The sequence below is a fragment of the Tasmannia lanceolata genome, unplaced genomic scaffold (genome assembly GCF_043159265.1).
Source record: "Tasmannia lanceolata isolate RefF3 unplaced genomic scaffold, GAP_Taslan_0.1 ptg000003l, whole genome shotgun sequence".
NCBI classification, from domain to species: Eukaryota; Viridiplantae; Streptophyta; class Magnoliopsida; order Canellales; family Winteraceae; genus Tasmannia; species Tasmannia lanceolata.
Genome location: NW_027518680.1, coordinates 60,767,401 through 60,793,032, shown reverse-complemented (window position 1 = coordinate 60,793,032; position 25,632 = coordinate 60,767,401). Strand labels below are relative to the sequence as shown.

At 38.4% G+C, this 25,632-nt stretch overlaps 1 protein-coding gene and 1 long non-coding RNA gene across 2 annotated transcripts; both read left to right on the top strand.

Annotated features, from left to right (window-relative positions):
- The first annotated feature begins 640 nt into the window (after positions 1-640).
- LOC143863954 (protein FAR1-RELATED SEQUENCE 5-like) lies at positions 641-4,849 on the top strand. The gene is made up of 3 exons (XM_077374766.1): positions 641-3,011; positions 3,087-3,400; positions 4,662-4,849. The coding sequence occupies exons 1-2, from the start codon at positions 1,497-1,499 to the stop codon at positions 3,108-3,110; spliced, it is 1,539 nt and encodes a 512-aa protein (XP_077230881.1). The 5' UTR covers positions 641-1,496; the 3' UTR covers positions 3,111-3,400; positions 4,662-4,849.
- A 9,184-nt stretch (positions 4,850-14,033) lies between these two features.
- LOC143863948 (uncharacterized) lies at positions 14,034-16,451 on the top strand. Its single transcript, XR_013241044.1, has 4 exons — positions 14,034-14,169; positions 14,272-14,365; positions 14,488-14,631; positions 16,091-16,451. It is a non-coding gene; the product is annotated as an uncharacterized LOC143863948 (long non-coding RNA).
- The last annotated feature ends 9,181 nt before the right edge of the window (positions 16,452-25,632 follow it).

Sequence of the window (25,632 nt, the reverse complement as noted above, 5' to 3'; positions counted from 1 at the left end):
CTTGGTGAAGGAGATCGTCGGCTTTGGGTGAAGGAGATGTTGGTGAAGCAGAAACCCAAAATGCTTATTTCTCAGCAAGAAACCCAAATCTATAAACCTCTTCTCTGTTCTTTTTATTTTTTCCATTTTTTTATGGTAAAAGAGGAAGAATCGGGTGTTGTGGGAACAGAGAAGGAAGAAGAGCTTCTCTCTTTTTATTTACGTTTCCCATTTTTTTATGGTAAAAGAGGAAGAATCGGGTGTTGTGGGAACCTCTTCTCTCTTTTTATTTACGTTTCCCTTTTTCCCCTCAAAATGCAGGGATTAGGGGTAGCGTTCCTCTATTACGGTAGTTAAATCTGTGGAGGAACAGAGAAGGAAGAAGAGCTTTTTTACTCAACATAGTCTGAACTGGTAAGAGTTTATTAATATTTTTTTGATTTTATTTCCACTGTTGAAGGGATTTAAATGCTTATTTCCAGTATGAATTAGGGTTTCTATCGATGTTTAGGTTGTTATAATTTTCTCTTTAGCTTTTACGGTGTGAGATTCATCTTTACGGTTTCTATTTACTTACTTATCTCATCAATTTGCAATTTTCTAAATTTTGAAGTTACATGTTTATCTCGATCTGATATTTTTTTCGGTTTGTATGGTCGATCAATTGCATCTTCAGGTTTTTTGATCCTCTTTTACAGTATATGGATCCGTTTGGGCTGTCTATTGTGGATGTTGATGAAAATAGATTAATTATGGCTGATGATACAATGTCGCAAGCCGATAGGTTATGTGTTGATGAGGGAAATAGATTAGAGATGGGTGATGAAGAGGAACCGCTAGGTTGGGCTGATAATGACGAGGGCGGTACTGGTACCTCAGAAACGCCTAATAAGGATGATGCAGCGAGTGTTTTAGGTAGCAAACCTTTTGAATGCCAGCTTTTTGATAATTGTGAAGATGCCTATGCATTCTATAACTCATATGCGTTGAGTACAGGTTTTGGAATTCGAAAAGGCAGGACCAATAGGTCGATCAAAACAGGTGAACCTATAAGGAAGAGTTATGTATGTGATAAAGAGGGATTGAGAAATCCTAATGATAAGAGACAGATTGGGATGGATGTGAAGCGGCGTCGTGAAACAAGAGAGGGTTGCGAGGCAAAGATGGAGATCAATTTGACAAAAGAGGATAAGTGGGAAGTTAGAATTTTTGTGGAAGAACATTGCCATGATCTTACATCTCCATTGAAGACACGATTGCATCATTCACATAATACATTACATAAGAAAGCCTTATGTAAAAACTTGATGGATAAAATGCACAGTGATGGGTTTGGTCCTTCTGGCATTGCAAGGGCAATTAACGCTTCAAATGATGGTTCATCTAGTGCTCTCACACCAGATCAGGTATCGTCTCATTTGAGAGCACATAGGGCTAACAACATGGGACGAGAAGCTGCCACAGTAGCTAATCAATTCCAATAGAAACGAGCGGAAGATCCGAATTTTCAGTTTGCCATGGAGATAGATGTTGATGGAAACCTGAGATCGATGTTTTGGGCGGATTCGAGGGCCAGAGAGGCATACCTAACCTTTAGCGACGTAATTGTTTTTGACGTCACTTATAAGACGAACAGGTATAGGATGCCGTTTGCACCATTCACCGGCGTAAACCACCACAGACAGTCTACACTTTTTGGTTGTGCCCTCTTAGCAGATGAGACGGAGGAGACATTCACTTGGTTGTTTCGACAGTGGTTAAAATGCATGTTTGACAAAGCTCCAGGGTGTATAATAACTGATATGGATGGGGCGATGAGAAACGCGATTAGGCATGTTTTTCCAAATACACGCCATCGCTTTTGCTCTTGGCACATTAGTAGGCATCTAGTTGAGCATGTTCCAGACATGAGAGATGCAACTAGTCAGTTGTATAAGGAATACAACCATTGGTTTTATAGGAAACACAAAGCCGACAGTGAGAAGGAATGGGGAGCGTTGGTGGAGAAATATAATTTAGATGACAGACATTGGTTATGTAAGATGTGGGATTTACGAATGCACTGGGTTCCTGCTTATTTTAGAGACACATTTACAGCTGGAATGACTTCAAGTGCACGAAGCGAAAGCATTAATGCTTTCTTCGATGGATTTGTTAAGCAAAGTACCACTTTAGAAGAATTCGTGGTACAATATGAAAAGGCACTTGTGGCTCGGCGGAAAAAGGAAGCTGAAGAGGATTGGAGGACTAAATCATCACATGCAGTATTAAAGACAAAGAGCACCTTGGAAGCAGATGCAGCAAAGTGTTATACTAGGAAAATTTTTGACTTGTTCCAACTTCAATTTCTAGCGAGTATTGATTGTTGGGAGGACAAGGAGAGTGAGAATGGAAACGTCACTGAATACAAGGTAAGAATGCGTAATGAGGAGGAATGGAAGAGTTACAAGGTTATATATGATGTATCGGAAGGTGTTAATGCTACATGTGAGTGTGCGATGTTTGAGACCGCAGGGATTCTATGTAAACACATACTTCGCATAATGGATATGAGGCGTTTAGGTTCTATTCCTGAGCGATATCTCTTAAATAGGTGGACAATTGGGGCGAGATATCAAGTGAATAGTTTTGCATCTACAACCATAGGAGATAGTGACGAAGTAACTTCATTTGAGAGATGGTGCATTACATCAAAGGTTCATAAAGTACTAGATGAACACCCGAGAAAGAAGAGCATTTTGAAGAAGATGGAAGAAGACTTAAATGTGTGGGTAGCGGAATGCGAAGAAGCAAAGAAAGACAAGGAGAGTGTCTTGGAAAGCAGTGGCAGTCAAGTACAATCCAACTATCCTCTCGAGATATGTATTCACGACCCTCAAGTTGTGAGAACCAAGGGTCGGCCAAAAAATGCTACAAGGTTTAAATCTCCATTGGAGGCCTCTCAATCTCAACCCAAGCAGCAAAGGACGTGTAAAAAATGTGGAGAAAAAGGCCATTATGCGACCACGTGCAAAAACATACCCGAGGAAGAGGTATGTTTTTAAATCTCAATGTATTTCTAATAATTTTTTCCAAATTGGAAGGTTTATAATATGTTTCTCATATAGATGACTACAACGAAGGTTGTATAGGAAGAGGTTAGAGTTGGCGAGGAGGAGGACCACCGTTGGAGTGCACTAAGTAATCCCTCTATTCTTTTTAATTAATACTCATGCAAAATGATTGGCCATCCTTTTTTTATCTGTGTGCCATATCTTGTTTCACTTCTAATAGATTTTTGTGTACCACTGATGAATTTTAATCATGCATTTGATGCAGCTCAGTAGAAGAGGTTGGAAATTGGTCACCGAAGCTTTGGTGCATATATTTTTTTGTTCACCTACTATTTGGAACCAACAACATTTTTCTTCACCTGCTGTTGGTGAGATAGTTTCGCATCTACTTTTTTGAATGGCTGTTATGATTAGAGATGCATATAGTATTTTATGGTATAGTTTTTTAAAAAATTGCAGCATTCAATCAGATCTAAGATGCTAACACACACAAAATATTAAGTGAACGGACAGTTTTCACAAGCCATATGCAGTGCCATATTATGGTGTGTAGATTTGTGTTTAGATTAGTTTTGAGTCCCATCTAGATTAGTTTAGATTTGTGAACGGACAGTTTTCACCTCCTTTGGAATGGATGCTTTCTTTACAATCTTTTGTGTTGGGCAAGAATGATGGCCATATCAAAAAAAAGAAAAAAGAATGTGGGCCCTATCCCATGGAGACTTGTAGAAAAATGGGAGGAGATTTGTGATCATAGACAGTAGTTGGATGTTTCTTTCTACCATTTTCATAATGGGAAAGTACAATATTGATTAGCATATGTAAACATGGGATAAAAAAGATACTTGCACTTAATTTGTCTACAGAGAGAGCTGCACCATCGCAAGCAAATTGATGATAAATTGGAATAACCATTGATGCAGCAAAGCACCAAAGACCAAGGGCCTCTTTTGATGTTACCAGTATCCTTCCTAAGATGTATTTTGAGGTAATCTTATTTGCAAATGGAACATGAAGATCTCTTGATGATTATATTTAACTTCAAAACCATTTGCATATTAGATTATACGCAAATAGTTTTTGGAGGTATCTAAAGAGGCCACAAGTCAAGTGGGATATGTCATACATGTCCTTAGCCACTGTTACAACCAAAGAATTTGGAGCCTGTTTCGAGCTTTTTATTTATTGCATTGGATTTTGTTGTGATGGCCAATTGCAATTTATCCCTCTCCTTTCTGGTGATGGCCAAACTAGAGCTTCTGATAAATGAAATTGAAGTTGCATCACAGAACTCTATTTCTTACTCTGTTTTGGTCTGAGCTTTTGAAGATTTTGGTAATAGAACCCAACTCTTTAACATAGAGAAGAGACTGCATCTTCCAAATATGATAAATTCCATTTATTTAAGAACTGGTTTTAATCAATCCATATTCTTAGATATCACGAAGCTTTGTATTATTTATGGAATAGCTTTCACTATGTTTCTAGAGTTCTAGTTAGATGGTTAGGATCAATGATAATGTGAACCAATTATATAGTAGGGATGGCAACGCTTATCTTTAGATGCTTATATCATACAGTTTGATTTGTACTATCCTTTTTAGCCCTTTTTTTTCAATGCTTATGCAGGTCCCAGAATAACAGTTCCACGGAGTCTTCGGTGGGCTGCTTGTGGAGCGGTATCCATGAGCTCGACGACAGCTCTGCTTGTCCGCCTTTTTAGTCCTCAATGTGAACCCCAAAATATAGCTGCTTATGACAAGGCCCAGTAGAGCCTTCTATTTGTAATATTTGAAGCATATAAATAGAATTCAACTCCAACAAGGTAAAGAGACAACGGCCACGGCATACATTACAAATGAGAAATAGAAAACTTAACCAAACAGGATGAAATGCACTCATTTGCGTTTGTTTTATTTTCTTTCTTTCTTTTTTTTGGTGACGGAACAATGGAAAGTTTTTAATTACTTTCTGAGAACTGTTAAACAAGGCCTTGTGTATTGTACATGTGATAGATACATGGATGTGTCGACTTTTTTTCCAGCAGGTAAGCTGGGATTGAATCTCTTACCTCCCTGATTGATGAACAAGGCCTTCACCATTGACCTAGAGCCTTGACCATGGACCTGTGGACTTGTGAATTGTATCCATTTGATTTTATATGATTTCCTAATATATTAAACTATGGTATTGCAACCTCTCTAAAGTAGACTGATAATTGTTTTGATTCATGGTCATCTTTATTAAGGAATGTCTAGGCAATTTGCAAAAGCAATTTTGGAGCTCCTGTTTTACAGAGGAGAAGGGGTTAAAAGGCAAAAATGAATTATAAGTGGCTTTGGACTTAAATACATAGATAAACTGAAAAACACAATGAAGGATGCACCCACAAATTATAAACAGGATGAGTACAGTTATTGCGCTAAAGCAAAAAATGAACTATAAGTGGCTTTGGCATAAAAATTGAAAAGCATTCAAGTACTAACGGCAGATATTCAAAGGTTAACGATCTTGTAATAGATCTTGTAATAGAACTTGTAGCACCATCTTAACCACTGAACCTGACATATCAAGATTCCAGATATGAATTCACAGGGAGGTATGCTGATTCTGCCAAAGGGATTGGAGCATAATTCCCAGCTATCACTCTTGGGCACCATAATTCCCAGCTATCACTCTTGGGCACCTTTTAATTCATGGCAGCCAAACATTGCCTTATTATTTGAAAAGTTTACCAGTTACTCCATGCCTTACTGAATATAATGGGAAATGATAAAAAAAGATTTTGGATCTACTTGTGTCATGTCTGTGTGATTAAATCCGTAACTCCCACCAGCCAGATGTTGTTGAGAACACGTTCAGTTTTATTCCAGCCATAGCTAAACCATTGATTTTGGTGCTTCTCTATCGAAAGCTTGTAGGTGCTGTTTTTGAGAGATTTAGGGCAACGAAAGGATTGTGGGTTTTTGCTAGGGCTTTCTCTCATGTTCCTAGGGGGCTCCTACCTATCGATTGAAAGAAAGCATACAACGTATCTCTCGTCAATAAAACTGAAGAAAAATAAAGAACAGAACATGTGCTTTGAGTTGGGTTCTCTTTAGAAACCTCCTAATTGCAAAAGGATATATGCCTCGTGCATGTTTGGAACCCTGTGAATTAAGCTTGTCTTCTTGTATCTAACATTTTGTCAGAACGTTGATAACTCGCTTGCAAAAGAAGAAAATTGCCTTTGCCACATTTGTTTGTTTATGCTCATCATTTTGGTTAATTAATTCACATGAATCCAAATCCATTTCTTCCAATGTAGTACATGAGATATATAGCCCACATGAGATTGAACACCAGTCCTGTTTGTAGAGTCGACTTATCAGTCAATTTACAAGTGCAACCATGGCAAAACCATATGAAGCTTACAACTAAACAAGCAAACCATTACTACACATATGTCTGTTACAATATGATTGAGACTCTTTCATTCTTCCCACCTCACTTAGTGCTACATTTTTTTTTTTTTAAAAAAAGGAAAAAAACCACAACACCCATAACTTTAATCCACCCAGTTTCATTCTCGACCACTTTAACGGCTTCACGTCCCTGTTGCACCAACACCTTCAATTCAGCAACCTCATTATCCAACCTTTCCAACACTTTAATGGCTTCACGTCCCTGTTGCACCAACACCTTCAATTCGGCAACCTCGCTCTCCAACCTTTGCAGACGTTGATTTGCAATCATGTTGTCCCTCCTCAAACGAAATTCGTTGTCGTCAACATCATTTTGACACCAACGGAAATACTCACACTTCTTGATGCCAAGTTCCTGTGTGTTGCATGAGCTTTAGGAATTTGAAATTTGATCAAGAAATTAAATCACACGTATGAATTTTTACTTACAACAAATCCACATGTGTAGTAGGGCCGTCCTCGGTTTCCATTCTTATCTGACTTAGTTATTCTGATACATGCTTTCTTTTGACACTCACAATTCACCACAGTTGAACTACCATCACTCTCAGTAGACGATGCCATCGATTAAACTTAACTATCTGCACACAATCAGAACATATCCCATATTTCCACTTCAAATGTCACAGAAAATCAATTAAATGATGTTCACAAAAAATCCTGCAATACAAAAGCCCATACAATTCTACACGACAAAAAATATACTACAGGAGAAATAGAAAAGGGGAGGGAGAAAAGATTCCCACATTATCGACCTTCTCCTTCTGATGCCCTTTGCTCCATTTATGTACACAAAGCCGTAAAAGCTAAAGAGAAAATTATAACAACCTAAACATCGATAGAAACCCTAATTCATACTGGAAATAAGCATTTAAATCCCTTCAACAGTGGAAATAAAATCAAAAAAATATTAATAAACTCTTACCAGTTCAGACTATGTTGAGTAAAAAAGCTCTTCTTCCTTCTCTGTTCCTCCACAGATTTAACTACCGTAATAGAGGAACGCTACCCCTAATCCCTGCATTTTGAGGGGAAAAAGGGAAACGTAAATAAAAAGAGAGAAGAGGTTCCCACAACACCCGATTCTTCCTCTTTTACCATAAAAAAATGGGAAACGTAAATAAAAAGAGAGAAGCTCTTCTTCCTTCTCTGTTCCCACAACACCCGATTCTTCCTCTTTTACCATAAAAAAATGGAAAAAATAAAAAGAACAGAGAAGAGGTTTATAGATTTGGGTTTCTTGCTGAGAAATAAGCATTTTGGGTTTCTGCTTCACCAACATCTCCTTCACCCAAAGCCGACGATCTCCTTCACCAAGAGCAAGAAACCCAAAAACAAAGATAAACCCAAAAACCCGATTCTTCCCCTCTTTTAGCATTAAAAAATGGAAAAAAAAAGAGAACAGAGAAGGAACGACTTACCTGGTGAAGGAGATTGTCGGCTTTGGGTTGCACCCTTGTTCTTCTTCGACGGTCTACCTCGAACTGTGAAGGAGATGCGAGGAGACGAGAGTTCGTACAAAACCCGAGCCGGCTTCGATATTGTTTGAGCACAATCGGGTTTTTGCCGTTTTCTCAGACAGATTAGGAGATACAAGGAGATGAGGTTTGATCGAAACCAGAGAAGGTAATCAGAGAAGAGAAAAGGTTTACAGATTTGGGCTTCTTCCTCAGATGCCCTAGATTTTGGGTTTTCCTCGTTTTTGTTCTCTGTTCGTGTTTGGGTTTGGGCGTGAGAAACCCTTTCATTTTTTTAATGGATGGCTTAGATGCGTTTTGATCTAAGGGTTGATGTTAAGCCACATCTCACACATCACTAATGTTTAGAGAATTCTCTACACATATGTGTAGGAACCGTTTTCTCATATATATATATATATATATATATATATATATATATGTAAGCCCAATGGTTTTTACCTTGGCATTCCCATCTTGTTTTGATGATTCCAATACACAAGTGATCATTTATCACTAATGTGTTTGAATGTCTAAGTTGTAGATTATGATAAAGTAAGATCAAGGATGCTTGGATTGAAGGCCAAGAAGCTCACACTGGACCACCAATTGGAAGGCCAAAGTCATCAAGCAAGAAGTCATGAAGACTTGAAGACATGAAGAAATTCATATTGAAGACCATTTTTTGTCTTTTAGAATGTATTTGATCCAAACCTAGATTAGGCTTTTAGAGGCATAATTAAGTTAATCTCACACACCCTAAATAAACAAGTGATTGTATTTGTGGAGTTCCAACACCTTGGAACCCTCATAGCAATCCCATCATGGTTGAGAACTGGAAGCCCAAAACAGAATTGAAAATCTGCTCTGCATAGGCTTCTCGGAACTCCGAGAGTTTTTCTCGGAACTCCGAGAATTCTCGGAACTCCGAGAATTATTCTCGGAACTCCGAGAAATGGTCCAGTAGACATTTTCATCTTCTGTTAGAATTCCCGGAACTCCGAGATTTTTTCTCGGAACTCCGAGAAATATTCTCGGAACTCCGAGAACACTAATAACGGCTAGATTTATATCCGTTGGTATTTTTCCAGAAATTACCGTAATGCCACTGAACGGTCATATTTTGTTTTTCCTATAAATATAGGTGTTCTAAACATACAAACCATCTATCCTAACACTCTAAAACTTCATTTGAATATCCAAGAGTGAATCAAACTTCAATTGTGCCTCTCATCACCATCTTTAGGATTTGGATCATAGGCTCAAATTTGTACATCCATTTTGTAACCCTTGTGAGGGATTTTTCATTTCTTTCTTTCAACCTTCGAGTGTTGTATTCGGGCGAGTATTCGGAGAAGCGAAGCCCATTCTCCGTGGTGAGGATAGCCACCGAGGTTAAAGCTATTGGGGTGAGGATAGCCACTAAAGTTAAAGCTATTGTAATTGGCATTCGATCTTCGCCAAGGTTAAGAAGATCAAATAGTGAAGCCATCAACGGGTTTGGTTGGTGGAGTGGAGTAGGCCTCGGATTTGAGGACCGAACCACTTTAAATCTCGGGTGCACTCTTTCTATCTCTTTGCTCTTTTATTTTGCATTGCACCATTAGATTTAACTTGAATATTGTTTTTGATCTCTTAATCGGTTTAAGGTTTTCAAATTGGTAAATTCTAGTTTTCTTAAACAACCGTATTCTCCCTCCTCATAGTTGCCATTTCTATTATAACTTGGGACCCCCCTACATCGGATTTTCACTTGGTATCAGAGCCTTGGCTCTTAAAAGATTTTAAAATTTTTGTGAAAGTTATTTCAAAAATCTAACTAGGGAAAGATTTTATTTGGCAACTTCTAATTGTGAAATGGCACACCAAATTGGAACCGGACTTCCGGAAGGCCATTCCACAACTAGACCTCCTTTCTTCAATGGGTCAAACTATGGACATTGGAAAACAAGGATGCGCATCTATCTTCTTTCGATAGATGTGGAACTTTGGTACATTGTTGAAAATGGATACAATGTACCTTCCAAACCATTTGAAGAATGGAATGTGATAGAGAAAAGGCAAGCTAATTTGAACTACAAAGCAATAAATTCCTTGTTTTGTGCCTTAGCTACCGAGGAGTTTAATCGAGTTGCTCTTTTTGATTCCGCCAAGACTATTTGGGATACCCTTGCGACTACCCATGAGGGAACATCACAAGTCAAGGATTCCAAAATAAACTTGTTAAAGAGCAAGTATGAAATGTTTAGAATGAGTCCAAACGAGAGTATTTCGGAAATGTATACTCGTTTTTCTATTATTTCTAACGAACTGGCTAATCTTGGTAAATCTTATCCTAATGATGAGCTTGTAAGTAAGTTGCTTAGGTCTCTTCCTCCACATTGGGATCCAAAGGTGACCGCGATTCAAGAGTCAAAAAATCTCAAGACGCTAACCATATAGGAGCTTGTAGGATCTCTCATCACCCATGAGATGCTCCTTACTAGCCGACAAGAGGAAAAGAAGCCAAAGGAGAAGGAGAGGGAATTTAGATCCCTAGCACTCAAGGCTTCCAAGGAAGACTCATCAAGTGAAGCGGATAGTGACGAAGAAGAAGCTTTACGAAGATTCAAGAGCTTGTGGAGAAAGAAGCATAAGAAAGATAAGAAAAAGAAAGAAGAAAGTGATGTTGATGGAGCCTTAATATGCTTCAATTGCAAGAAGATAGGACACAAAAGACCGGATTGTCCACTTCTAAAATCATCTTCCTCTAAGTACAAGGGTAAGAAGGATTGGAAGAAGCATAAGGCTCTTGCCGCCGGTTGGGATGCGTTAAGCACATCGGGCAAAAGCTCAAGTGAAGGGGAAGAAAATAAAAAAGATGATCTTTGCTTCATGACATTCACCCATGAAGTTGAGGTAAACTCTAACCCCTCATATTCTTCATCTAGTAGTAAAAGTGAAAGCATACCTTATGATGAATTATGTGAAACCTTGCATACCCAAATTTCCAAAAACAAGGTTCTTAAAAAATCCATTTTAAAATTAGAAAAAGAACTTGATTTTTTGAAAAGAGATTTATCTTCTTCCATATCTCAAGAACAAGTTAATCTTGCAAATCATAAACTTGAGATTGATACCCTTAAGGGTAGTTTGGATGAGAAAACTTGCCAACTTTTAAAATTTCAAAATATGGCAAGCTCCTCCAATTCTTATGAAGATGAAAGAAATGAGCTTTTAGTTCAAACATCCCATCTTCATAATGAAAACGAGAGACTTAGATTATGTTTACATGGATTTCTAAATGGAAATAAAATTATTGACATAATCCTAAGTAAAACTAGTCTTAGACCTCAACATGCTTATCATGATAGGACTAGTGTATCTAACCCTCTTGTTAGATGCCATTTTTGTGGAATGAATGGTGGTCATTACCAATTCCAATGTGCATCCAAGAGTAGGGCTAGATGTGGGACCAAGAAATCTTGGGTTCCCAAAACCCCCATATGATGTTATTCATATTGTGTAGATTAGGGGTTTCTGAACTTAAAATTGAATATATTTCATTTGTATGGTTTTTTGATAACCCCTCTTGTATTGTAAAATTATTTTAACTAGGGGGAGTTAAAATTGAATTTTTCTTTGAAAAAGGGGGAGCTTTAAAATTGTAAATTTTAAACCCTTTGTTTTTCTTACCCCTTCTTTTTGTTGATGACAAAGGGGGAGAAGAATCTAGAGTAAAGACTCTAGAGTAAGAAAAATGTGAAAAGAGTATATGCTTTGATTTGTAAATCTCTTGTGCTTGTCATCATAAAAAAGGGGGAGATTGTAAGCCCAATGGTTTTTACCTTGGCATTCCCATCTTGTTTTGATGATTCCAATACACAAGTGATCATTTATCACTAATGTGTTTGAATGTCTAAGTTGTAGATTATGATAAAGTAAGATCAAGGATGCTTGGATTGAAGGCCAAGAAGCTCACATTGGACCACCAATTGGAAGGCCAAAGTCATCAAGCAAGAAGTTATGAAGATTTGAAGACATGAAGAAATTCATATTGAAGACCATTTTTTGTCTTTTAGAATGTATTTGATCCAAACCTAGATTAGGCTTTTAGAGGCATAATTAAGTTAATCTCACACACCCTAAATAAACAAGTGATTGTATTTGTGGAGTTCCAACACCTTGGAACCCTCATAGCAATCCCATCATGGTTGAGAACTGGAAGCCCAAAACAGAATTGAAAATCTGCTCTGCATAGGCTTCTCGGAACTCCGAGAAATGGTCCAGTAGACATTTTCATCTTCTGTTAGAATTCCCGGAACTCCGAGATTTTTTCTCGGAACTCTGAGAAATATTCTCGGAACTCCGAGAACACTAATAACGGCTAGATTTATATCCGTTGGTGTTTTTCCAGAAATTACCGTAATGCCACTGAACGGTCATATTTTGTTTTTCCTATAAATATAGGTGTTCTAAACATACAAACCATCTATCCTAACACTCTAAAACTTCATTTGAATATCCAAGAGTGAATCAAACTTCAATTGTGCCTCTCATCACCATCTTTAGGATTTGGATCATAGGCTCAAATTTGTACATCCATTTTGTAACCCTTGTGAGGGATTTTTCATTTCTTTCTTTCAACCTTCGAGTGTTGTATTCGGGTGAGTATTCGGAGAAGCGAAGCCCATTCTCCGTGGTGAGGATAGCCACCGAGGTTAAAGCTATTGGGGTGAGGATAGCCACCAAAGTTAAAGCTATTGTAATTGGCATTCGATCTTCGCCAAGGTTAAGAAGATCAAATAGTGAAGCCATCAACGGGTTTGGTTGGTGGAGTGGAGTAGGCCTCGGATTTGAGGACCGAACCACTTTAAATCTCGGGTGCACTCTTTCTATCTCTTTGCTCTTTTATTTTGCATTGCACCATTAGATTTAACTTGAATATTGTTTTTGATCTCTTAATCGGTTTAAGGTCTTCAAATTGGTAAATTCTAGTTTTCTTAAACAACCGTATTCTCCCTCCTCATAGTTGCTATTTCTATTATAACTTGGGACCCCCCTACATCGGATTTTCAATATATATATATATATATATATATATATATATATTGATATTCTTCTCTAACTGTTAAATTACCAGGTTGTTATCTCCCTATTGATTGTGAACTTCACCCCCCCCTCCCAGAGGATAGAGCCTCTCTCTCTCTCTCTCTCTCTCTCTCTTTCTCTCTCTCTCCAGATTGAGCTATTGATCGAGCAGAGTCACACTTATGACTTGGGATTTTAGAAGCAGATGTCATGTGGAACAGCTCCTCCAAGCAAGAAGATTATACAGGGCTTCCAACAGAGTTTTGCTCATGTTGATTTCATTCAGGCAAAGGCAAAGATATTTATATCTTTTGTTGTAGATTATTATCTCAGGAATATAGTAACATGATCCCTGTGCATGAGTTATTTTTAATAAGAAATGTTATCCAAGTATCCTTTGAGCATTGATTTTGTGGAAAAAATGAATTGATTCAACATGAACCCAACCTGATTTCAATGTAAAACCAACTCTCTACCCTCTGCAATTATATTTCTTTCTTCACTATTTTATCAGGATGATGTGTTTTTGTAGGTATTTTTTTTTGGGAAATGTATGGCCTAGCTCTTTGATCTTTGGAACCTGTCCTGCTGCTGATTCTGATAGACCAAAACTGATAGACGCAGTTCAGGTAATTTTAATTTCTGCTCTACGACCATTTGATTTTGGAATCTAAGTCATTGTTTATGCATTCGAGGAAATGGAAGAGTGATTATTTTATGTTGTGAATTGGTGTTGCTTCAAGTGAAACGATGGGAAGAAGTTAATAATCTAAGCATGAATCTCTTTACTGTCGATTTTCTTGAAATCCTCGATTTGATAGTCTTTTGTTATGTTACAAAACATCCCAGATAGTGGTTCTCATATCAATTCAAAGCCTTTTAAATTTATTATATGGGTTGACTCTCTTTTTATTTTATCTGTTTTTCTTCTCACTAAAAGTCAAAAGGTAGTAACTTCCTTTTTGTTTCAACAACTCTCTTGAAATTGGGGATTTCGTTTTTGTAGCTGGAAGACAAGGAGTTAATAAAAAAAAGGAGGAAATTTGGTATTTAGTTTGCCGCCTAGAAGAGGGAGGAGTTACATTATATGATCATGGCAATAGATAGCGAGGAGTTTGGGCTTTTCCGAGAGAGAGACAATGAGAGGTATGTTCTAGGACTCTATTTAGTTGAAAATTTGAAAGTGTTTTCTTTCTTTGTATCGATTTCTTTGGCGGCTAATTTTGCTACTATGGCAAATTGATGAAGCTATTCGAGCGTGTTTCCGTATCGTGAAGCCCTTAATGCCTCTCTCAAAATTTGTGGAGGACCTCCGAAATTTCTATATACTGTTCTTAGCAGAGTACTAATTCTTATCGATTTCTTTTTTCGGTGAAATTTGTGGAGGATCTCTCTAAATTCTTAATTTCTATCTACTGTTCTAAGCGGTGTTTTAATTCTTCTCAATCTATTTTTTCCATGTAGGTGTTTAGTCTACCGGATGAAAAGTTAATGGTGTCTTCCGTGAAGCTTCTTATTTGTCTCTTTAAATTATGTATCATTGGTGCATTTAATGATGGGAGACCTCTTCAGAAGTCACCTTGTATTTATATTGAGGAGATTTGGAAGGTACTCTTTCTCTCTGCCCTTCTCTTTGGATACCTCTAACACTTATTTGCATATTCAATAATCTTATATGCTAATGGTTTTGAAGTCGAATATGATTATTTGTAAGTAGTGGGGTTTGGAAGGTACTCTTTCTCTCTACCCTTCTCTTTCTATACCTCTAATATTCATTTGCATATACAATAATCTCATATGCAAATGGTTTTGAAGTCAAATATGATTATTTGTAAATATTAGTTATGATAAATTTAGAAAAGATTAGTTTATTACCTCCATAGCGACATTAATGTCCCATTTGAATGGTTGCACGAGATCGAACAACTATAAGCTATTGAATTTATCCATGTTCCACGCCAGTGTGATCATTTATATGGTTTTCTTCTTTTTCATCTTTTCTTGCAATAGTTATCTATGTTTGTAATCTTACTTCTACGAGAATAATATCCCCCGTCTCTCTAAGGTTTTGTTTTACATTTTCTTTATACACCACCAACCAGTGATAGAAAGAGACAAGATCGACATGACGACGGACTACCCGAATAACTATAAGTATGGATTTCATCCATGTTCCACGCCAGTGCGATTATTTATATGGGATTCTTCTTTTCATTCTTTTCTTGCAATAGTTGTCTATGTTTGTAATCCATGTCTCTGTTTGGGATTCTTACTTCTACGAGGAAAAGGAACTACAGTCTGCCCACGGATCATGAACTTCATACGTTGCCATTTTTTATTGCTCTATTTTGTGTTACTTTACCTATTTCTTCTCTATGGTTGAGGATAATTACTTGCTTTTAAACATTAAAAAAAAAAAAATTTGCTTTTCCTTATACAAGATTTTAGTCTTTCCATAATTTGTATTCACTCTAACTTCAGGGTGCTATCTAGGATTTTCATTTTTGTTCTTTTGCTTACTCTCATGTGAAGCTTGACCTACTTTTTATAAACAATTTAGTTTTTTCTCTCGCCCCGTGCATTGCACGGGTCTGCAACTAGTTGAAATTGAAGGCTGACATTGCAGGCAAATTTATGCCACCCAAGCAATCTTCAACAATGTAGTAGACTGAATTTTCTATGGGTATTTAAAATTGCTTAGCATTTGTTGTTAGGCATCTAGCCCTATCATGCAAATCCTGTTTCCATGTGGTGATTTTAGATGGTTTTGCCGATATTTAAGATGCCGGTGTTGGGTACCAATCTTATGCATAGGTCTTGTTGGCATTCATATCACCCTTAATTCAATATGTATTAGCTGGTCTATAAGAGACTAAATTTTTTTGGTGCAATCCAAAACAGAGAGCTATTCTTTTGCCACCTGTTATACTAGTTTGAAACTGAGGGGTCATTTGATTTATTTTTATTGAAATGTTTATATTGTAAGCACTGCTAAAACATATCAACTAATGGACCTTTTGTGTGGTTATGTTGCTATGTTAATTTCTATTACAAATATGATGTGCAGTGACAAAAGCAAGCTGCAAAGAAAGATTTTTGAGCTCTGATTGGAGTAATGAAATATCTAGCGCAAAAGCAAGCTCATGTTTGAGGTTATCTAGTTCAAAGAATGCATGAATAATACCCTCTTCAACATCCAATATTCTTAATTGTTCCCATACCCATTTTCAAAGAATGTGGGGCTTCAAACAATAAGGCTAAATCTGCCAAAAAGGATATTCATTTTCAGAGTTTTTATACGGGTTGGTGAAGTCACGTGTGGGAAGAAGAGAAGATCAAATTTTGCTTGTAACTTTAGCTTGTTTACAATCTTCAATATATTGTCCTTGCTTGTAAATTTAGTTTGTTATATAATTATAATTTGTAAAGATGGTTTGTTTCAATGCCATTGTAGTGGGAGGTTGTATAATAAGATCCCCTATGTACATGTTACAGGTTGTATCTCCATTTGATGGACAAAATCAAAATAAAGGGATTTAAGAAAAATAAAATATTTATCTATATTTACCGACAGTCAGGACCGTCGGTGATTTCAACAATCAAAGTGCAGCCATATCCTATTCAATGATGTTTTGTGAGAGTCGGTCTTATCACCGACGCTCTAAAAACGTCGATGAATAGCATATTCACCAATGGTCAGTAACCGTCGGTGTAATTACCAACGCTCCAAAAACGACGGTAAATATACGTATCCAAAGGCCCACTTGGGATTTAATGACAGTCGTGACCGTTGGTGTAATATTATATACACCAACGGTTTCTTAAAGCGTCGGCGATTACCTTAACAACAACGTTTGATTTTTATTTATAACGACGTTCATAAACGCCGGTATAAATGGTATCACCGGCGTTTTTCAATAAACGTCGGCACATACATTTAGGCACGGTAGCATCAGTGACATTCACTAAAAGTGTCGTTGTAAGTTACACCGACATTCATTGGTATATACACCGACCAACGGTCATGACCGTCGGTGAATGTCCCTTTTCTTGTAGTGCACGGAGATAGAACGTATCTTTTTCTTAGAGGTATTCTTATTTTGCTGTTAATTCTTATCAATTCTCTTCTTCACTATAAGGTTTTGATTCTGTGTTTTTGTTATGTTTCGTTAGGATCCTTCATCAGATTTTATAATATTTTTAGGGAAGTGATATTTACGCCCCTTTTGATCACCAGGGACACTCATCGCCAGTGTACGGGGCAATCAAACCCAGTGGATTTTTCTGAAGTCAAGTACATTAGCCCCCTTTTAGTCATTGATACACTGGCGCTGGGTGTCCCTAGTGATCAAAAGGGGCGTAAATATCACTTCCCTATTTTTAATGGTTTTAGGAGAAAGGTCGACTTCCTATTACTCCGGCTGGAGTAGAGAATGAAGGGTTTTTTTCCTGGGGTAGACGGCATATGCTTATTGACAATGAAGCTTTTATATTCGGATGCTACGTTCTCTTCTCTTAGGAAGTACCCTTAAAAGCTGTTTTGCCATTTCCAATGGAATTTCACTCCATTTCTTTTAAAGAATGCCTGCAAGAAGAGTGTGTCATGCTGAGTTTTTTAACCATGTTTTCCCTTGATTTAAAGGGAAATAATATGGATAAGGCTTACTTAGGGCGATAGGATTGTAAATTGAAGGCACCTCTAATTAAAACTTGAACTACGGTGGTTTAGGTTATTCCTCATTTGTAATTGAACAAAGGAAAAGTCGCCCAACCAGCCCTGAATTTTAAAACTTCCACTTGGCTGTAAAGGAATTTTTTGTAAGTTTCTTCATGACATATGTTTCAGGAATACATATCATTATGTACAACTATGTGGTTTTCAACATGTGTTTTACTCTCATCATCATCATGATTATTATTATTAAAACTTGCCTATATGTACTGCAGGATTTTACGTTCCATACAACTAAGCTAATTTTGGTGACACTAGTGACTCCTCAAATTGCAAATTTGAAGTTTAAATGTTGCTCCCAGTCACACTAAGAAATTTCATAACTCAGATTTGCCTGTTATAGTTGATGGGTGTTGTCTCCTTTTTTTTAAACATTTCAATTTTTAAGGATTTTGTTAATGAATGGGTCTCTCTCTCTCTCTCTCTCTCTCTCTCTCTCTCTCTCTCTCAATTCCCATTTTACATAACATATTCCTTTAAATCGAGAGCCTACAAAATAATCCAGTGTGTATTAGTTGTTCCTATCTACTTTTGTTATAATTGATGTTGGTTGCCGGAATTTTTTTGGTTCTTGGGATTTTTGTGGAACAAAAAACTTCCTGAGAGATTGGTGGAAAAAAAAACTCCCTGGAAGTATTCCGATAAAATAAAAATCCCATGTTTGGTTGCTTGAACTGTTGGGAAGAAACTGCAAGCTTATTTTTGGTTCCTGGGAGTATTTTTTTTTTCCAGGGTAGGCTTTCGTGCGGGGGTTATTTTGGTTCCTAGGATTATTTTGGGCCCAGCAACCAAACGTGGGTTTCCTGCGGAAATTCCACAAAAGTCCCAAGAATTAAAAAAATTCCGGCAACCAAACGGACTGATGTTTCAGCACACACACACACATATATATATAATCTTCAATCGAAAGATTTTTATTATTACTACCATTATCTTCATATTCGATTACTCTCATTCACTGTGATGATGTTTATGAGCAAAAATGGATATGATTTGAACAAGAATAGGATGAAGTTTATGAGCAAAAATGGGTATGATTTGAACAAGAATAGGAAATTGGGCCTTTCTTCTGGATGTTCATGAAAAATATTTAAAATTCCAAGTTTGATGCCAAGTCATTCTCATTAAGTGTCTTCTCTCATTATTGGTTTTCAACACCATCAATTATGTATATAATTTTTTAATCAATTAGTAATGTTATCAATTATTTAATTTCTCTATTTTCAATTGTTTGATTCCTCCTTTTAAATACCCATCAATTTGCAATGTTGCTTTTTGTCTTTTGTCGCCCCGTGCATCGCATGGGTCTGCAACTAGTATATATGTAAAATAGAATTCTGAACGACGTGGGTGGGCCACGTGGCACCCGTCCTAAAAAAAACGTTAAAATCTCTATAAGTTGATATATTTGGATTGTAGAAAAAATCTCAAAATAATCCTACATTTTTAGCAAAATTGTTTCTATTATTCAATATCCCACGTATATTAGCAAAATTGTTTCTATTTATTGGAGAAAAAATCTCCACTCTGTCCTATGATTTTAGCAAAATGGTTTCTATCTCTCGATATCCTAACAAAATTTTGGCCAATTATTTATTTTTGAGTTTTTATATAATGCCCGACCGTGAGGTTGTTTTTTGGCGGAAGGAGACGAGACCTCCTGCCTTGTTTTTGAACCAAGGAAAAGTAAAAAACGGTGCTTTCCCTTAGGCTTTGTTCACTTGCATTCCCGGGAAAGCAAATCCCTGGAAAACAGCCTCTTTTTTCCCTGACAAGACCTTGACAAGACAGAATTTTAGTGTTCACTTGCTTTCCTGAGAAAGTAACAAGCCTAGGTGGAAAATGTCAAATAATGACATGGAAATTGCCAAAAATGATGTGAAAATGTCTCTTTTCTCACAAGTGTGGGAAACCAAATCCCACTATTTTGGTCGGATTTGCTTTCCCGGGAAAACTAGTGAAAAAAGGTGGGCAAGCGGTTTCTCGGGAAACCTTTTCCTACACAGTTTCTGCACACGTGAACAGGCGCGGGAAACCTTTTCCTACACAGTTTCCCTGGATTTATTTTCCTAATGCCACGTCAGATTCCCGGGAAACTGAGCCTTAGATTAAAAATCAAGAGAGAGGTTTCGCTCTCCGCCCTTCATGATGACGGTCGGCCACCATATAAGTGCCCTTTATTTTTTGCCCCATGCATGTTCAAGGACACCTGTCGGCCTATTTTGGGACACCTCCCTCGCCTCTCTCTCTCCTTCTCTCCATGAGAAGCAAAATTCGTACCAATCATTTCTTTCGCCTCTCACAGTCCGTGTTTCTTTTCTTTTTTTACCCTAATCCCACCCATGGGAGAAGAGGAGACAAAGCAATTTGGTTGGGAATGAGGAGAAGAGGAATGGGAATGAGGGAAAGCATGAGAAGAAAAAATGGCAGTTAATGGTTTGATTGGGGTTCTTTGAAACTCTCAAGCTCTGGTCAGGAGACTTTGACAAGCAAATGGATGCAAGGAATTCATTTTCAAGTCGTCTTGGGGATAAACCTTGGTTTTAACTGCAAAGGTTTCCCATCCCACAGCCACCTTCAGGTCTGCTATTTCTGTTTCCTTCTTTACTCTTTGTTGTTTTACATTTTTTGGGGGATTTTCATATCTACTTGCTCACTGATTGGATTCAGATGGAAATATTGTAGGACGAGCAGGAAAGAGAAGCAACAGCCATTCCTTTTATCGGAAAATTCCAATTGGAGGGTGTAGTCTGCATTCTTCATTTCTTCACTTCAATGAACTTCTAATACCCTTTCTCTGTCAGGTTTGAATAATGTACTGTTTTTATAACTTGGGATTTGCTAGGGTCCATCGCAAAAGGCGTTTCGCGGCTGGTCTGTCACATGTCAGACCAGCCATCTCGTGAATGAAGACAACAGCTTTTGTCTCCATTCATGAGGTGGCTGGTCTGATGTGCGACAGACCAGCCCGCTAATCGCCTTTTGAGATGGACGCTAGCAATTCCCTTATAACTTTTGGAGTTTCCCATATTTTTGCCTTTGATATCTGTAGTTTAAAATAGAAGGGTACTAATTTTCGGCATCAGATTTCTAATGGTAAATAGGGATTTGCTAGCGTCTATTGTAAAAGGCATTTGGCAGATGGTCTGTCGCATGTTGGACCAGCCACACAGGCTCACTTTTCAGCAGCTATTGTCTTCATTCACAAGGTGGCTGGTCTGACATGCAACAGACCATCTGCGAAATGCTTTTGCGATGGACGCAAGCAAATCCCTGGTAAATAAAGTTCAAATTAATACCATTATCTCTAAATGTGTTAGTGATTGCTCTGGGAGTATTGTCAAAGGCTATTGTCATCTTTTAAGCATTCTTTTGCCTTCATAAATAGCATCTTGGTATCAATTATTAATTAAAACATCTCTGTTTTGATTACTTTCATTTCTTTTCTTTGATATTTTAGAGGGTTTTTCAGCACTAGATAGCATTGTCAAGAACTTTGGTGGCCTACTTTTTAAGAATTTTGCACTGAACTATAAGAATTTTGATGTTCTTTTTTGGTGGATATTTTATTGCTAGAAATTTTGCAGCTTCCTCTGCCATGCTCTGTGTTTTTCTTCATTACAGGTTAATGTATTTTGTTTTCTGTTTGGTTTTGGCTGTGAATCTTTATTGGAAGTGAGTTTGGAACAGAAAGCGAAGACAGGGTTAAAACTGAAGTTTTGATCCTTAGCATTTGCTTTGATGTATTTCAAAGATTTTCTTTTTTAATGGCAAAGAAGAGAATGTATTTCAAAAACTCCATTCTTCTTCATTAGAACAGAACAAAACTTGGCTCCATTTTTTAATGACATACAGGTATTTACATCCATTTTTATGTACACACCCACCTGTACACTGAATGGTACTTTTTCCTTCTGATCTAGACCCAAAGAGTCCATTCAAGCTTGGTTGCAGAGGCCAAGTTCAGTTTGTTTATGGCTCTTATGCCCAGGCCCATCTCTCCTTGGTCTGCACAATTTTACTCCCGGCCAACTGATATTGAATGCCTTGGTTCTCATTGTCGTATCTCAAAAGACGTTTCTAGCTTCTCATTGTCGTATCTCAAAAGACGTTTCTAGCTCTTGTGCCCTTTCACCATCCAACATTAGTTTCTAGCCCCTGACTCTTTCCACCCAAGACTTTCTCCCATCTCTCTTTTAATGGCCATGGCTTTATGTCCCATCTTTTTATCATTCCTTTTAATGGCCATTGCACGGGGTTGCTTACTAGTGCTATAGAAACTGAGAGTACCACGGAGCAGAGGACCGAACAAATGGGTTCTCGGAAAAAATCACAAGTGACGTGAGAGTCCCTTAGTTTTTAGGAAAATCAATAAGAAAGTAATTTTTATTGCACACATGGCGCATTCTCATTGTTGGTCTCTCCATCGGTGCTACTCTCGGTCTCCATATCATTTTCCGGACTTCTTATAGATTTTAGCAAAGAGAGTTAGAGTTAAACACAAACTCTTGTGGGAATTAATTTTAGAATAGGAAAAAAGATTTCCAAAGTCCTATTGTTGATCAAAGACTCACGATCAATCCTTATCTTGAATAGGAGATTTCAAAGTGGGCACCAACCTTTTAGAATTCAACTTTTATTTGAAGTGCATTACTTGAGTCCCCTTCTTTAACTCCAACACCATAAATCCCAAGTAGCTAGGATGGATCCACCTTTTAGTGACCGAACATGATTAGAAAAACATTCGAAATGTTGGTAGGCCCCATTCCCAATTGGACAAATTTCACTTCTTAAGGGAAATAAAAAATTTATTAAAAAATGGTGGGCCAAAACTGTCCGAATAAAATCCGAAATTTCTTGTTGGTCGGCCCCGCTTCTAGCTGCCCGAACATTATTAATTCATGAAAACTTGGCGGGCCCGCTTGCTTGGCCAAAATTCCATGGAATAAAATTTAATTTGAAAAATTAGATGGGCCCACTTGCATTACAACTTGAAACTCCATTATGCGAATGATAAGTACATTCCTCGGCCGAATTCCCTTCTCAATTTTTATGGAAAAAAGAAATCCTAGAAGAGAAAACGGATGGAGAACAAAGAAAATCCTAGGAATTTCCCGAAAAATTCGAAGAAAAAATCTGAAAAATAGGAAACAAAACCACATGAGAAACAATGGAGAATAAAGAGTGGAATCTCTGGAAAACCCCTAGAAATGAGAAAAATCTCCGGAAATGGGAAAAATTAGCAAACTTCCGAAAAATGGAAAAATGATTAAATAGATAGGAAATTGCAAATGAAGGTCCGAAACCTGGGGATTAAGAAACAACGGAAATATGCTGGAAAACATCCAAAAGAGTAAAAAGAGACTCGGCAAAATGGAGAACGGACCCAGAAATGGAAAACACCTGAAAAATTGATAGAAAAATACAAACTTCTCTGTTGATTAAAGCGGAGCAAAATAGGGGTGTCTACATGGCCGTGCATGGAGGTCACTTGTTTGGCGTAGGCCTTACGATCGGCCGTCGTCGTGCCTCCAGCGGCCAAGCCGCCCACGATGGTGTTAATGACCTCCCCCTTTGCAAGGGCGCAAGGTTGCCTTTCTTCTTGGGCCTCAGGGTTTCGTCGGGGTCGGCCCTCGTTCCTGTGACCGGGAGACCGAAGATCATCCCTGAGAGGTCGCTCATTATTCCAGGTACAGTTTCGTCCATGAAAGTACCTATTGAGATAACCTCTTTGAATCAGACTTTTGATCTCCTCCTTGAGATGCTAGCATTCTTTGATGTCATGGCAGAAGTTTTGATGTAATCAACAGTACTTTGGATCTCGCCATTTTCAGCTATCCTTCATCTTCTTTGGCCACTTCACGGTGCCTTGGTGGACAATTTACATCAAAACATTCGTCAAAGAGGTGTTAAGCGGAGTATACCTCTCGAACCTTGGAGTAAGTCTTCAGTCGCGACTGGAGTCTTATCATCGTGCCAAGCCTGCTTGCTCCGTCCAGCCCCCATTTTGGAGTCTTCTATATTCCTCCACTTTTCCTTGGGCCGACTGAGCTCGATGTCTCTCTCGGTGTCCATTGTCTGCTTGGCATTTATATACTTTCCTGTGTGGGTCATCAAGTCCCTCAAAGTCTTAATGTGTTTCTTAGCCAAGGAGAGCTTGAGGTTTCGGTTTCTAACACCCATTCGCATGGCGGTCAATGCCACTAAATGGTCGGTCTCCGATATTTGAGCGGCCTTAGTGTTGAAGCGGGCAACGTATTCCCTCAGTCTCTCGCCCTTATGTTGTTTCACAGCCATAAGGAAATCTGTGGTCTTGTGGCGTGGGCGGTTGTTGATGAATTATGCCACGAATGCGCCACCAAACTACTTGAAGGAGGTGATTGAGCTCGGCTGGAGTCGTGAGTACCCTCTGCCAACGACCTTCTTTAGTGTAGAAGGGAAGACTCGGCACATCATAGTGTCGAACATGCCGTGGAAGACCATAACCCTTTGGAAAGATCGTAGATGCTCGAGCAGGTCAGTAGTGCCGTCATATGAATCAAGCTGAGGTATCTTGAATGTTGGAGGACTTTGCGCGGCCAACATCTCCGGGGTGAATGGCGACTTGCCATCCTTCTCCCACTCGTCCACTGACCCTTTCTCTCTATTCTTCTCGCCAATCTCCTGTTTCATCTCTTGGATCTCACCTCGGAGATCAGCAATGGCAGGATCGGGCTCCGCGAGGTGGTTTTGCTCAACGGGTTGGTCGAGAATGGACGCGGAGGCCGAGGATGACTGACTCCTCTTTTAGTGTAGGCACCTTGGATTTCTAGTCGGGGTGCTCCAGCCCAGTTTGTATGGCTGTTACATCGTTTATTGGCCCTGCGGCAACTCCGGTGTTGTCGACGATGAAAGTTTTAACTTTTAAACATTCGGCCAAGTCGACGACTTGGCCTGCCAAGTTGTTGAACTGGTCAAACATTGGCGTGTTGCGAGGCTAATTGTTTGGAGGTGAAGCTCCTATGGGTGAAGGTGGATCCTGGGGATCACTCCTTGGAGGGGGTCTCGCGGGAGGGGACCCTAGACGGGTTTGGATGCTCCTTCTAGTCATTATGTTGCTTGGTGTAGGGGTTCTTTTAAGAAAGATTTTCCACATACAACACCAACGACACCAATCTGTTGGTGCCGAAATCTCATCAGGCCGAAGGATGATGTTGGGGATTCTCCGGTTGCACGTCCTGCGCTCAATTAACAAACCCTTAAGAGGTTCCAGAGTTTTGGACTTTGAGAAGACCCTCCGACGCTCAAGTCAGGTTGCAGCTCAACAGAGAAATCCGAGTAACAAAGGAGCAAAGTAGCAATAGAATTTTGTGAGCTTATATACTTACCTCGAGCATGGGGTCCTTTTATAGAGTGGAGTCCTAGGCAGCTTAGGAAACTTGCTATTCTTGGAGACTTTCCCATTGGTAGGCTTTCCTATGGAATCGATTTCCATGTTTATATAGGCCACTGGAAAGTTGTCATGTGGGGCTCGATTTCTTTCTTCGGCGCTAACACAATATCGTGTTTGAATAGGATTTCTAATACCATCACTCGAGGGGGAGGTGTGAAATGACCTTCCTATCCCCGATTTCTATTTGGAGAATTCAGACTTTGGGATTAGGTTAGTGCCACGTGTCGTGCACTTATTGGTGGATGGAACTTGACCCTAACAATATTAAAGCTAAATTCATATTTCAGTTCAATTGAAAATGAAAAAAAAACAAAATCTTGACTAAGGATTGGATCCTAATGACCAGTCTTGGGTCCCACATGAAAGACAAAATTGTAATAAGGACCGTTGATCTTTTGGGACAGTATGGTGTGACACATGTTGTCTTGATCCATACGGAACAGGC

Coding starts and splice junctions, on each gene's coding strand:
- LOC143863954 (XM_077374766.1), top strand. CDS start 1,497: ATGGAGATAGATGTTGATGGAAACCTGAGATCGATGTTTTGGGCGGAT. Junction 3,012..3,086: donor AAAACATACCCGAGGAAGAG/GTATGTTTTTAA, acceptor TTTCTCATATAG/ATGACTACAACGAAGGTTGT.